The sequence below is a fragment of the Megalobrama amblycephala genome, linkage group LG2 (assembly GCF_018812025.1).
Source record: "Megalobrama amblycephala isolate DHTTF-2021 linkage group LG2, ASM1881202v1, whole genome shotgun sequence".
Lineage (NCBI taxonomy): Eukaryota > Metazoa > Chordata > Actinopteri > Cypriniformes > Xenocyprididae > Megalobrama > Megalobrama amblycephala.
Genome location: NC_063045.1, coordinates 48,000,136 through 48,015,335, shown reverse-complemented (window position 1 = coordinate 48,015,335; position 15,200 = coordinate 48,000,136). Strand labels below are relative to the sequence as shown.

The 15,200-nt window shown below is 39.9% G+C and overlaps 1 protein-coding gene across 17 annotated transcripts in view; it reads right to left on the bottom strand.

Annotated features, from left to right (window-relative positions):
• Positions 1-15,200, bottom strand: part of nbeaa (neurobeachin a) — a 162,906-nt gene that overhangs the window by 29,542 nt on the left and 118,164 nt on the right. For 8 of the 17 annotated variants that reach the window (XM_048181545.1, XM_048181549.1, XM_048181552.1 and 5 more), the window contains 13 exons: positions 14,009-14,117; positions 12,632-12,713; positions 12,382-12,505; positions 10,719-10,911; positions 9,359-10,378; positions 7,963-8,180; positions 7,514-7,667; positions 6,873-6,896; positions 5,012-5,192; positions 3,974-4,098; positions 3,663-3,770; positions 3,405-3,573; positions 1,790-2,273 (listed from right to left, as the gene is read on the bottom strand). In XM_048181545.1, the coding sequence (XP_048037502.1) occupies positions 1,790-2,273; positions 3,405-3,573; positions 3,663-3,770; positions 3,974-4,098; positions 5,012-5,192; positions 6,873-6,896; positions 7,514-7,667; positions 7,963-8,180; positions 9,359-10,378; positions 10,719-10,911; positions 12,382-12,505; positions 12,632-12,713; positions 14,009-14,117 (2,991 nt within the window). Of the gene's footprint in view, positions 1-1,789; positions 2,274-3,404; positions 3,574-3,662; positions 3,771-3,973; positions 4,099-5,011; positions 5,193-5,976; positions 6,061-6,872; positions 6,897-7,513; positions 7,668-7,962; positions 8,181-9,358; positions 10,379-10,718; positions 10,912-12,381; positions 12,506-12,631; positions 12,714-14,008; positions 14,118-15,200 lie in introns of all 17 variants that reach the window. The other 9 variants (XM_048181559.1, XM_048181546.1, XM_048181555.1 and 6 more) reach the window with 3 other exon arrangements.

Here is a 15,200-nt window from a genome sequence, read left to right as displayed (position 1 = left end):
GTCAAAGGAACTGCCTGTGACAAGGCACAGATCTGGCCATGGTTACAAAAAAAATTCTGCTGCACTTAAGGTTCCTAAGAGCACAGTGGCCTCCATAATCCTTAAATGGAAGACGTTTGGGACGACCAGAACCCTTCCTAGAGCTGGCCGTCCGGCCAAACTGAGCTATCGGGGGAGAAGAGTGAGAGAGGTAAAGAAGAACCCAAAGATCACTGTGGCTGAGCTCCAGAGATGCAGTCAGGAGATGGGAGAAAGTTGCAGAAAGTCAACCATCACTGCAGCCCTCCACCAGTCAGGGCTTTATGGCAGAGTGGCCCGACGGAAGCCTCTCCTCAGTGCAAGACACATGAAAGCCCGCATGGAGTTTGCCAAGATGGTGAGAAATTAGATTCTCTGGTCTGATGAGACCAAGATAGAACTTTTTGGCCTTAATTCTAAGCGGTATGTGTGGAGAAAACCAGGCACTGCTCATCACCTGTCCAATACAGTCCCAACAGTGAAGCATGGTGGTGGCCGCATCATGCCGTGGGGGTGTTTTTCAGCTGCAGGGACAGGACGACTGGTTGCAATCGAGGGAAAGATGAATGCGGCCAAGTACAGGGATATCCTGGACGAAAACCTTCTCCAGAGTGCTCAGGACCTCAGACTGGGCCGAAGGTTTACCTTCCAACAAGACAATGACCCTAAGCACACAGCTAAAATAACGAAGGAGTGGCTTCACAACAACTCCGTGACTGTTCTTGAATGGCCCAGCCAGAGCCCTGACTTAAACCCAATTGAGCATCTCTGGAGAGACCTAAAAATGGCTGTCCACCAACGTTTACCATCCAACCTGACAGAACTGGAGAGGATCTGCAAGGAGGAATGGCAGAGGATCCCCAAATCCAGGTGTGAAAAACTTGTTGCATCTTTCCCAAAAAGACTCATGGCTGTATTAGATCAAAAGGGTGCTTCTACTAAATACTGAGCAAAGGGTCTGAATACTTATGATTCTCATTTGCTCTGACATGCACTGTGAGCTGTAAGGTCTTATATAGACAGGTGTGTGGCTTTCCTAATCAAGTCCAATCAGTATAATCTGGACTCAAATGAAGGTGTAGAACCATCTCAAGGATGATCAGAAGAAATGGACAGCACCTGAGTTAAATATGAGTGTCACAGCAAAGGGTCTGAATACTTAGGACCATGTGATATTTCAGTTTTTCTTTTTTAATAAATCTGCAAAAATGTCAACAATTCTGTGTTTTTCTGTCAATATGGGGTGCTGTGTGTACATTAATGAGGGAAAAAATGAACTTAAATGATTTTAGCAAATGGCTGCAATATAACAAAGAGTGAAAAATTTAAGGGGGTCTGAATACTTTCCGTACCCACTGTATATGTACAACTTGTATTGTATTATATGATGCATATATATATATTTATATATATATATTAGCATACAAGACATTCTTGTATGCTAATAAAGTTAGTAACAGCACATGATCAGAGGAAATTGTTGCGCTCTAAATTGATAAAAAGTTATTTTTCTTTCAGGTGCATAGAGCCAAAGGAAATACTTGAACATAAAGGTAGCAAAAGTGCTCTTTTGTTTTTAATTCACTTTGCACATTTTTGCACCATGCAATTTATAAAAATAAATTATGCTTTTCCTCTTCAGTCTTCATTGGATTCAGTGTGTGGCCAGCCACCTTTTTTGTTTATGTTAATAGTAACAGCACATGTACATGACAGATAAGCATAATACACATTGTGTTATTTTTATGTGCTAGACACTAGAGCTGCCCACCTGTCAAATGAGTGGAACTGCATGGGCAGCATAGCCGCAGCTTCCCTCTTTAGGGCGGGGTCAGGGTGGTACGGCTGGGGTTCGGGCCCTGCCTCTGCCCCCTCCACTGGTGCAGCCACCAAACTCTTCAGGATCTCCTTCACATTGATTCCCTTGTTAGCTTGGCTGATGCTGGAGATCGACGCAGCCGGTTTCAGAACCTCCACACCAGGAGGCGATTCCAGCAGGGACTCACGGGACTTCCTCACCTCCGATGACAGAGTGCACAGCAACTCGCTCATGACGTCTGGGCCAACACCTCCAGAGTTCCCGCCCAATCCGCTTGAGTCTCCACCCAGCTCGGAGCCATTGAGAGCACTGGTGACTTGCTCCTCCCCGATGCCGGAGTCAGTGTGAGGCAACGAGCCCTCCAGGGGGAGATCTTCTAGAGGGGTGGCAGCCTGTCGGTCTCCACGTACACTGTCTGAGAAGGAGGATGGGTTCTCTGCAATTTGCACAAACATGCACTTACCAGTCAAAAAGTTTGTAATAATTAAGATTTTTTGTTTGTTTGTTTTTGAAAGAAGTCTTGTATGCTCACCAAGGCTGCATTTATTTCTGCATGTATCAAAAATACAGTAAAATATTGTGAAATAGTATTACAATTTAAATGAACTGTTTTATATTTTAATAGATTTTAAAATGTCATTTATTCCTTTGATGGTAAAGCTGAATTTTCAGCAGCCATTACTCCAGTCTTCAGTCACATGATCCTTCAGAAATTATTCTGTTTGGTGCTCAGTTATTACCTGTTATTGTAGATGCTCAATTATTAATAAATATTATCAAATGTTGAAAACTGTTTTTTCTGTTTAATATTTTTGTGTAAACCATAATACATTTTTTTCTTTGATTAATAGAAAGTTCAAAAGAACTGCATTTATTTAAAACAAAAATGTTTCAGAAGTGTAACAATGCAATGTCTTTACTGTCACTTTTGATCAACTGAGTGCAGCCTTGCTGAATAAAAGTATTAAGTTTTCTACATTTATAATAATAAGAAATGTTTCTTGAGAACCAAATCAGCATATTAGAATGATTTCTGAAGGATCATGTGACACTTAAGACTGGAGTAATGATGCTGAAAATTCAGCTTTGCCATCACAGGAATAACTTACATTTTAAATTATATTACTATAGAAAACAGTTATTTTAAATTGTCATAATATTTCATAATATATTATTGATGAAAAAACTGCAGACTTGGTGAGCACAAGAGACTTACAAAACATTAAAAAAAGTACAATTATTCAAAGTGCAACTGCTCACTGCAGCGTATGCCAACCAGTTCTTTCCAACCTGAATATTAATACAATTTCACACTCAGATAAAGCTTTGCAATAATGTCTTGCACGCTCAAGTTGTTGAATTCTTCCCTGCGGGAAGTAACTGGGTGACTATATAGTGTAGACAATCTGAGACTGTTAAGAAAAGTGGAAGGTGTTTGACTGTGCGATGAACACTTATTAACATTTGTGGGGTGTTTATGTGGTAAACACCTAAAAATACATAACACTGACTACTGAGTACAAACAAGGTCACATAATCACTGCAGATGCTAAGTCAGTATGCTCACCTGTGCTGGTGGGTGAATTAATCTCTTGTCGAATGCTCCTCCCTGATAGGCTGCTGGACCTGCCAATCTCCCGCTGTGGCTCCAGGATGTCCCGGTATTTGGACACCATAAGGACAGAGATGAAATAGACCACGGCCAGAGCCAGAAACTGAGCCTGTTTACTGTCATCCTATTGAACGTACAAGCACAGTTAACAATCATTCTGTTCAGGTTATCATACATATGTTTTGCTTCGGCTCAGTTAAGCGAGTGTCTCACCATGTCTCTGAAGACGACGGCTCGGAGACGATTGATGTCCACGTCTTGCAGCAGTCTGTCTGGGTCTTTGATGGGGGAAAGGTTACGCGGGACATTTTGTATGACAGTCTGCGGCAGAGAGGGAGAGAAAATCATGCGTTATACTGCAGCATACACTTCCTGTTTAATTATATGCACAATTGCATTCGCGTCTTTGTGTTTCTGATGTGCATTTGATGTGTTTTCAGAGACTCTCTAGAATGCGTTTGTGTGTGGATGCATTTTGCATCCGTACATGTATTTGTTTTCTTGTTTTTGTGCAGGTGTATAACCTTGCTGGCGGACGCTGCAGTCTGTAGGTTCTCCTGGGTCTTGCTGATTGGCAGCGAGGTTTTGCTGCCTCTGTCTCTCTGCCTTTGCCTGCATTCCAGACAGTTCCTCACTGCTACACAACATACTGAGAAGAGAAAAACAGTTTTACTAGAACCTATGCCTTGATTAAATTCCCACCACACCACACAGACACATAACTACACTACCACTCAAAAGATTGGGGTCGGTAAGATATTTTTTGTTTTTGAAAGAAGTCTCTTATGCTCACCAAGACTGCATTTATTTCACCAAAAATACAGTAAAAACTGTAATATTCTGAAATATTATTACTATTATTTCAAATAACTGTTTTCTATGTTAATATATTTTAAAATGTTATTTATTCCTGTAATGGCAATCTGAATTTTCAGCATCATTACTCCAGTGTCACATGATTCTTCAGAAATCATTCTAATATGCTGATTTGGTGCTCAAGAAACTATTATTATTATAAATGTTGAAAAAGGTCAGTGTTTAATACTTTTGTGATTCATTTTTTCATGATTCTTTGATGAATAGAAAGAATCCAAAGCATTTTTTTATTAAATACATTTTATTTTGTATCAATGTAAAAGCCTTTACTGTCACTTTTGAAGAATTTAATGCAGCTTAAAACAAAAAATCTTACTGACCCCAAACTTTTGAACGGTAGTGTACTGAGATTACACATCCTGGCCTTTTCCTTGTGCTTTGAACCCATTTTAAAGGTGAGGTGTGTTTTTGTTTTATTAATGTTTAAATAATCTCTTTTATCTGGTCTCAATAGAGACAAAAATATGAATAAGCCATTTGAGCAGTGCGAGCACTGCAGGTCTGTTTGTTTAATGTGACTCATATCTACTCCAGGTACTCATACTTCGTTTCAATCAATGGTGTAAGTTTTTTTTCCACAGGAATTACACACTTCAACTTTAAGACACTGTACTTTATTCAGTCAGGTAACATATATAGTACAAACATATTTGAAACAGTACATGGGTAAGATTTATCATACATACCTAATCGTAGACACTGGCGCATTAGCCCCCCTGACGACATGTTCTTTTCAGCCTCGATCTCGCTAAAATTGAGAGAACTGGCGAACACAAGAACATCCACCATGGCCATCAGCCTGCTGAGAAACGTGACCGCCGTCTCTGAAGACATACCTTGGGTCGCCTCCACATTCTCAAGCTCCGTCTGTGACACACACACATAACCAAAATCCAGAAGTTTAGAAACATATCCAAATACATTTTCAAAGCAAACACACACACACACACACACACACACACAATAAGACTAAAACACAGTAATGCTCACACCTATACAGAATTATACTGTTGACAATGTGCTGACAGACAAACAAATGTGTGATAGCAGCAAATCAATAATGCCAGGCCAACTTCACATGAAACATGCCTTTCAAACACATTTAAATGCCTGTGGTGGGGAGGAAGGTGCTGAGAAAAACAAAACTTCACACCACTTAGAAGGAAGTGCTTTCAAACCAGAGTGATACACATTTGAGTGTGAACATGCAGTGCTGCGGTGCTGTGTGCACTTCATCTTTGCAGTGGTCAGGGAACACTTCACCATTTTGCAACATCAATATCAAAAGTTTGACATTACATGGTATATCAGAAAGGAAAAACTTTTTATAAAATCAAAGGTCCATAAGAACAGACACCCACTGTGATGTTTAAAAGAAATGTGGGACCCTTTAAGCAGAGGCAAATATGCTTTTAAACTCTTTGAAAAGCTTCTTTTGAAAAATATTAACTTTTAAACAGGGTGATGGAGATATGAACTACTACCAAACTTAAAACCTTAAGCGTAGTGACCAGAGTTGAGTGCTGAAAATAACATAATTGATGTTGAAAACTGGGAACATGCTCGTTGCTAGGAGACATAATAGTGGTAGATAAAGAGGTCACGCAGTGGTGCATTGTGGGTATGTATAGGAGCGACAGCTCAGACCCACCTCTGCCCCTGTGCCAGAGCTTCCTGGCAGGCTATTAACTTCATTGCTTTTTGCCCCTTTCTGTAAGCAAGAACCTCCTCGTGTCTTTATGACCAAGACAGAGGGGAACAAATGAAGTTGACATTTAATAAAGACCCTTACCGGACCCTTAACGGACCAATAGAGCTGGGGGGGCTGGGCACAGCACCATGGTGCATATTCATTTATTTAATGCAATTTAATATTAGTATATGTGTCTTTGCGAAGGTTTGTCATGAATAACAGGCTATGATTATGAAACACAAACATGTGGGTGGTGTGATAAGCTGCTTTTATCAGATATGACCACTGATGATATATAGAGCATGTAAAAGATTGATACTGATAAATCTGCATTATAATACATCAATAATCTCATATCAATAATCTTAAGGTGCATTCAGTATGTTTTACTAATGAAAAGAGTTATACACAAAGACACATATAGTACTTTTGAAATATGTTTAAAATCATGTTCACTTACTACTTACATGGGGCCATTTTGAAATCACATGACCAGCCAGATACTTCTCATTACTTATGGGACACTTTTGCTTATAGAATAAAGTAATCATGGCTGACAGCACATATCGCATTCCTATGCAACTAAAAACTTGCATGACCCTGAACTTCTAATACCTCTATAGTCCAAGAAGACAGGGATATTGGTCAGCACAACATAAGCAACTTTAATACACAATTAATAACATTTCTGTGATTCAAATGAATGAATGAAGACTGTCTGAGGCTGAAAAAGATGGAAATGATCTGAAATGGATCATACATTTTAAACTGCGGACTGTGATATTAGTGATATTAAAATGTAATGTTAAAAAAAACACAGAACATTACAGAAGAATAAATAAAGTGGAACTTACAGGGTTCGCACTAACCTTAGAACTCTGTACATGCAAAAAGTAACAAAAAAAGAGAAACAGAGAGAGTATTAGAGGGAAGGGGGAAAAGAAAGGAATTAGAGACAATACAGACAATAAAAGCAACACAAAAAGATGGCTAATAAACAATAGAGTCAGTAAAAAGAGAAAATTTCAGATAAAGCTGTAAGAATGTTTGCCAGAAATAAAAAGGTTAGGTTGCAGGTAAGATGTCAAACAACATAGGAGAAGAAAGCGGCAAAATTAGGGATTGCGTTCATATTTAAGATAAGCATCTCAGGCCAGGGTAAGACGAAATTTGCCATCAGCAGCACTCAAGGATATTTCTGTGTGTAGCAAAAAATACTGATCTGGAGTCAGCACTCTTACTCTTGAAATGTGTCCTGGTGATAGCACCTCATCAGTATAAGATGAGACATGCATTGTCACCCTCATTTACAACTTTCAACAATACTCAGGAACTAGAACAGGAACAACTTTTTTTCTTCTAGAAGACTCTAAATGTTCCCATTACATCCCTTCCAACCAAAAATGATACACCTGCCACTAAAAAGTGGTTTTACAATTCAAAGATGGTTGTACTGATGTGAATATCCACTAGGGGGCGATCATGTGCCACTTACAGATGGGGAGGTGGCAGCAGAGAGCAAGGGCAGGATCCCACCACACGCTATAATGATGTTATCAACCATCTGAGAAATGAGGTGGATGGTGTTGTGGACAAATATAATGTTCTCGTTACTGTTTACGAAGTCCATGACAGATTTCGTAGAGTGGCTGAGAGAAAGACAGAACAAAGAAAGACAGCAGTGAGGCAAGACCATGTAAAAAGAATGCAATGTTCATCTTTTCTGCATTTTACTGTCAAGTAACACAAATGAGGTTACAGAAAATTTGATTCTAACATCCATGTTGTTGGTCCTGGAACAACATTCTTTTCAACCAATCAGATTTTACGGATAGGGAAAAGAGTAGGATTGGGGATCAGGAAAGTTTTTCCAGGACCAACTCAAGACGTTCACCCAGGAACACGTCTTAGTCTGTCATTTCTGAAGGCCACAAACCCTCATACCTCCTCCACATATGTACGTCACTTTCCAAGGCGAACAACAGGTCAGTGAGAAGGCGCTGATGCATGGGTGACCACTTGAATTCTGGGATACGAAACATGGTAGTACGAGGGCCAGGGCTGAACTGGCGTCTCTGTTCCTCTGTCATCGGCATGCCACGGAAGCCCAGATCCACACGGAGGTCCCGCTCCATCTGACCCGACATACGGCCATGAAGAGCCTGCAGGAAAGCACCAATTCAATCATTCGTCCAAGCAATGGGCTTTGATTGCTTATTAGTTTATCTGCCATTAATTTGTTAGTTTATTTTTTATGGTTCTAAACCAGATTGAGGTTACTCACCATCATATTGTTGCAAACCCATATAACTGTCTATCCTCAGTGGAACACAAAAGGAGATGTTCGGAAGAATGTTAGAACGTTATTTGCTCTAGATCTTCCGCCTGTCTGCAGATCTCAAATCTCAGTTGTGTCAACATATATTCCAGGGGTGTCCAATGCTGCTCCTACCGCTCCAGCCCCAATTAAACACACCTCAACCAGCTAATCAAGGTCTTCAGGATCACTAGACACTTCCAGACAGATGTGCTGGAGCTAAGCTCCACAGGATGGTGGCTCTCCAAAAGCAGGATTTGGCACCCCTAGTACTGTATATTGAAATATAGCACTTCAAGATGTGTTACACTAGGTTTGATGACAATGACTCCAAGGGACAGGCTCTTGGAGGTATCTTTTGGGATTGTTTACCCAAAAATGAAAATTCTGTAATGATTTACTCACCCTTATTTTGTTCCAAACCTGTATGAGTTTCTTTCTTCTGTTGAACACAAAAGATGTTTTGAAGAATGTTGGTAACCAGAAGGTTGACAGTAGTCATTGACATCCATTGTATTTTTTTTTTCCTACTTTGTAAGCCAAAGACTACCGTCAACTGTCTGGTTACCAACATTCTTCAAAACATCTTTTGTGTTCAACAGAAGAAAGAAACTCATACAGGTTTGGAACAAAATAAGGGTGAGTAAATCATAACAGAATTTTCATTTTTGGGTAAACAATCCCTTTTACTGAAGACAATGCACCAGTTTTGAAATGCATAAGTGTGAATGAAATTTCAGTGGATAATTATTTAAATCTCGTCCTGTTTCTCAAACAAAGCTACTGTATGGTTTCAAGTCATGTGGACTACAGAGAATTGTTTTGTCATTTAAAGGTCTACAGCATCCATCCCCATTTACTTTCATTCTATGAAAAAGAGCATCATGAACATTATGCCTAGCATCTCTTTTTGTTCAACAGAAGAAAGTAAGTCATACATGTTTTGGCAACATGAGGGTGAGTAAACATTTCCAAGAGTTGCCATTTGTGGACAAAATCAAAGAGAGAATTAGTGATTCGCACCTGTGTGGTGGCTGTGGTCTGAATTTTCTTCATTTCTTTGTCTTTTCCATCATCGGATCTCTCCGTGTCTGAAGTAGTGCTGGCTGCGTCCCCTCCGCTCTTTCCTGCTCTGGCCTCCCCAGCCTCTTGCTCCAAACACTCTGCTGTCCTGGCTGCAGCCTGGGCCTCGGCCTCTGCCAGCGTGCTGATGTCCGCCAAGGAGCTCTGCAACTTAAACCCATCATCCTCTGCTAGGCCACTTGGGGTCTGAACCAGGTCTGAACCACAAGAAGTCATGTGGGCCAACAGGCTGAGGTCATCACTGGCGCTTGAAGTATGTGGAGTTGTTGAACAAGGGGGCTGTTCAGGGCTGGGCAGCACCAGGGGCTCCGTTGACGCCAATGACGGAAGCAGCTTCTCATCCACCTTGGGGAACAGGAAGCCATTGTTGCTGGGAACACTGTCCTTCTCATCTGCGAGTGTGATTAGAGGACCCAGGTTCCCATCGTCTTCAGTCAAACCCACCACAACGCTTTCCTCCTCTTTGGGGACAAGGCTCCCATTGAGCTTGTGAACTGCTGCACAGTAGGCGCTGTCCAACAGCGAGTCTACTTCCACCAAGGGGCCATTCTCCATGCCCCCTCCTCCTGCAAGAACTTCTGGGGACAGATCCAGATCGTCTAATTTAACCTCCGTAGCCTCCACCTTCTCTGCTTTTATGTCCACCAGCAAGTCATGGACTTCTACGCGAACCCCTGCGGCCGACCGTTCAGCTTCGCCCTCCGGGCCTTTGGCTTCAGCCAGCAGGTTTCGAGAGTCTGCGTTCTCTCCATAGTCCACCTCGCTCTCCGGTGTTTGCGTCTGAGATGTGTCGTCAATCTCGCGGATCTCTAGGTTTCCGTTGACAGTAGTGGGTTGGGCAGAAAGGCCGGAAATTGTGCTGACGGAACCTTTTTTCCCTTTCTTGATGTTCTCTTCCTCTTGTCGTTGGTACTCCTCGTACATCTTTGCCAGGTACTCCTTGTGCGCTTCGTAGGTCACCTAAAGAGGTCAGGGGTAGTAGTTGTGAGTGTACTTTGGTGTTGGTTTACTTTCCTAGCAGATATTTATCTTACCATCTCCCCCATTAGATGGACTCATTTGGATCATTGCAACACTTTATCCAATTAAGCAAAAACAGGCTAATCCGTGTTTAACTAAAATCAGATGCTATTACCATGAACATGACCGAAAGACAAGGCCAGAGAGTGGAGACAGTAAAAATAACAAACGTTTCATCCTTCACAGATGTAAGAAATGCATTAAAACCATTAGATGTGATATTACAAAACTAAATATAATCAAGAAAAGGGATAAAAGCTGCAGACCAGCTTGCTCTAACCTTGGAGTGGGCGATGGAGAGTGTGTCCACCCACACGCGCCAGCCTCCCCACTCATACTTGATGGCATGGTAGAGCAGGATTCGGAATATATTGTAGACCATTTCTGTGATCTTCTGCTCCTCCGGGTTCTTTGGGTTAATGTAGCCCAGAGAGAACATCCAGTCCTGCCACACTGAACACTGCAGCAGACACCTACACACACACACATTACAATGATACCACAATGCCAATTTAGATGGAACGGACTAATTAGTCACTCCAGCAGAATGCTAACTGAGTTAAAAGCTCTGGCTCTAAATTTTTACACCACCTCTTTTTAACAGTGGCTATTCTAATGGAAAACTAGTGGTTTTCAGAAGATACTAGATGTTGCTGATTTCCTCTATTTTTACATTTAAATCACCTTTGGGTAATCTAATGCTCATTTGAAGTTAATCTTCCAAAACACTAACGACACTGTTAAATGTAATCTTCAACAAATTTCAAAATCAATATCCATTTTCACTCTGTACATTGTAATGTTGTGATTCAATGGAGATTTTATTTTTTTTTTTTTTTAATATTGCATGTGAAAGTAAAAAAAAACTATTATTTTCACATGACCTACTTATGACCCCATGTTTAATTCATTCCAGTAACGACCTGGAAACCTTCGCTCACCGCAATTAGAACTAAATCAAATCTAAACTTAGAGAATTGCTCAGTAAACAAATGCTGAGTGCATCAGAACCACACAAAAACAAACGGCCTACACAAAGTGCTAAGGGAGGGAGCGGTTTACGATTGGAACTTGCTGGAAACACTCCTTCACATCTCAGATTCCCGAAATGTCTGCTCACTTCAGAATGCTGGGCTTGTTATGGAACAGAGAAACAAGCAGTCCCACTTCACCAATGCTAAAATATGCATTGCGATTTTGGTATGCAGTTGTAACCATGGCAGCAGCTGACTGAGTGGGCCTGGGTGCGTGGTGCACCATGGGCTTGTTTAGGATAGAAGAGTGTATACACACACACACACACACACACACACACACACACACACACACACACACACACACACACACACAGTACCTTAAGCTTACTAATGAGCAAATAAGGCTAACCTGAGTTCAACAGGTGAGAATCAGGTTTAGTCTCGGCAGGAGCCCATGAAATGGAACAATGCAGGGAGAATGCCACTTCAAATCTTTATTCCTCAATGCATTAATTATGACACTAATTGATTTAATAGGAGGGAGCGTCTTTCCCACTGAGAGGGAGATGCTAAATGTTTCTGATGTTTGCATACAGCTTGCGTGTGTAAAAAATATTGTAACGTCTGCATATGTCTGGGTTTCTGTGGGAATGTTTGTATGTACAAGTAGTGTGTACGGCTGTGTGCTTTATCTTGTGATTTTTTATATGTGGTATGTTTATCTATAAATATTTGGGTTTGTTTGTACAGGGGTGTTTTCTCAGAGGAGGTAAAGGAGGAAGTGCCTTCTCAAATAAAATATGAAATATGCTTTTTAAAAATATATAACAGAATTGTCTGCTAATTGATATCCTAAGCTTAATGATTTCTGTTGGTCTTCAACTTGAAAAACTGTGTACATCAAACTTTTACTTTTGACAGAAATACCAAAACGCAGATTTAGTAATCGCTACTAGTGTGTGTTACCGTCTGTTCTCTCTGCTGTTGCTGAAGAGTTTGATCATATCGGACAGGAAGAGGCGTCGCACTTCCATCAGCTCAGCACTGGGGGAAGAGCTTTTAAGCAGCGTAGCCACGACCTTAAGAATCACTGAGAGAATCAGAAAGAAAAATGAGAGAGTAAGATGGAAGGGACAAGAGTTTGGACATTTAGACAGTAGTTTAAATGAAAGTACAGAATAGTACACTAGAAATTAAATAAACAACAGACACTCACTGGGGTTTTGGATCTTGACTGTAGAATCGGGTTCTGGGTGAGGCTTGTGCACCACCTGAGTGCAAACCTGTTCTGTCAAGATCTATATTAGACAAAATTCAGTTTGATTAGTCCAGAATTCAGTTTTATTCACACTTTATTTACATACACATAATCATCATTCTTATAATATATTAAATGTAATGTTTCAGAGAGAAATCTACATAACACTTTCTATGAAGTCTTAATAATGTGTTTTAAAAATATACTGTATGTATATAAATAATAACAATAATATGTTTGAAAACACATTACTTGATTAATGTTATAAAAAAAATATGTATATAATTAATAATTGTTTTATTATATCAATTATTTATTTTATTATTATTTAATATATTATATTCTATTATTACATTCTATATTAATACACAATTTTACTTGGAACTATATGTGACCCTGGACCACAAAACCAATCATAAGGGTCAATTTATACATAATCTGAAAGCTGAATAAATAAGCTTTCCATTGATATGGTTTGTTAGGATAGGGCAATATTTGGCCAAGATATAACTATTTGAAAATCTGGAATGTGAGGGTGCAAAAAAAAAAATCAAAATATTGAGAAAATTGCCTTTAAAGTTGTTCAAATGAAGTATTTAGCAATGCATATTACTTACAAAAGTAATTTTTTGATATATTTATGGTAGGAAATTTACGAAATATATTTATGGAACATTATCTTTATTTAATATCCTAATAATTTTTGGCATAAAAGAAAAATCAATAATTTTGACCCATATAATGTATTGTTGGCTATTGCCTCAAATATACCCATGCGACTGTTTTTTGGTCCAGGGTCACATATTATCTGTTTATTAACCATTTAAAACAATGTTGCTTATCATAATGCTGTTGCTGCTACTTTTTTCATGCTTAAAAATACCCTTTTACTCTTGGTAAAATCACTGCATGGATAGCCTCTTTTGGCTCATTGCTTTAATAACTGTGGCAATAAATATTTATGAAAATATATAAATGATTACAATGGTTATAATCAGGCATACTGGATTTATTAAAATGCATTAAACTGCATTTTTCCCTCTTTCAAAATTTTTATGCATAAAGACGTGTATTTCTTGTTATTAGACACTTGCTTCTGGTCAAATTTAATCATGGTGGTTATAATCATACAACCAGATAGATAATTTTTAACTGAAAACGTTTGCTTTGTTTTGCAAGAATCTACATCCATGTCATTCATGATAACTGCTACATTGCCTAGAGCGGCATAAACAAAAAATACCCAATGCTCCTTTGGATAATGCTTTTATAATGCATCATACATACAGGCATCATAGAAGGTGTTGCTAAAAATATATGCAGACAGGCTGATACCTCGTAGAGCGTGTTGTAGGTGGTGATGGTCACAGTGCTGGTGTGCATCATTAGTCGTTCTCCAAGCAACGTGAAGAGGCTGTGTGTGTGCATGATCTCCACCTTCCTCCTGTACACAGACACATACACAGAGCAGGGGGAAGTAAGATAAGAGGCGCATGTGTTATGTTGTTTGCGGTGACACTGGCGATGCAAAGGCGGGTATAATCTTCCTCACAGGTTCAATTTTACCCCAAAGTCTTCCACACCATTAAGATCAATGAGGAGACGCATGCTACAGGCACACTGATGCGATTAGAAGTGACACCACGCTCCTCAAGGGCACACACACACAAAAACACAGCTGTCAGTGGCCCTCTTACAGCCTCTCGGAGACATCAGCATTCCCGAGCACGTCAGTCAGGGGGAGGGGACGTGACAGCACAAAGACCGCCGGTCAAATGCATTTAATTCACCTCTCAGACACACACACAAAAGGCGGAATATGCATATGACCGATTAATATGCAAATAAATGACACCAGCTCTGCAAGTGGGCGTGTCTAACATTAATTTGAACTTTCTAAAAATTTGTAATAACAGAGATATAAACACGGATACATTTTATTTTTATTATTTATGCATTTTTTGGGGGCTATTTTGTCACCTTTACTTATAGGTAAGAAGACGGAAGAAAACAGGAAATGACGGGAGAAGATGAGGAAACAACCAGATTTTATGTACTATTTGGTGGATAAACAAGTGCAAAAAAATTATTGATTTATTTTTAAATCTCATTTTATATGTAAGCATGAAAGTGATGGGCGTCTAAATAATCAAGTATAACCTTCGTAGCATCTTCTTCTCTTGTCTAAAGCTCTGCCTTTGCGGACACACGCTCTGTCGGCACGATTATTCCGGCAGTAGCCTATGCGTTTAACTCGTCCTGTCAGCCACAGAACACTCATTCTCTAAATGTGCTCTCTTCCCCTCCTGAAAGGGCCGGTTCATGTAGCCGGGTCATCTCTGCCTGTGCAGTACCGTTTGAACTCCAAAAACATGAATGTGGCTGTGTTGTAATCGAAGGGAGTATTTCTATGAAAGGTTATACTAAACCAGGCTTTCAGAAATATGCACTGCTGAAGCTCAAGAGCTTAAAATAAAGAAAGTTAACAGCATGTCTAACAGGATATAAATAAAGTGCTAGAGTCAGC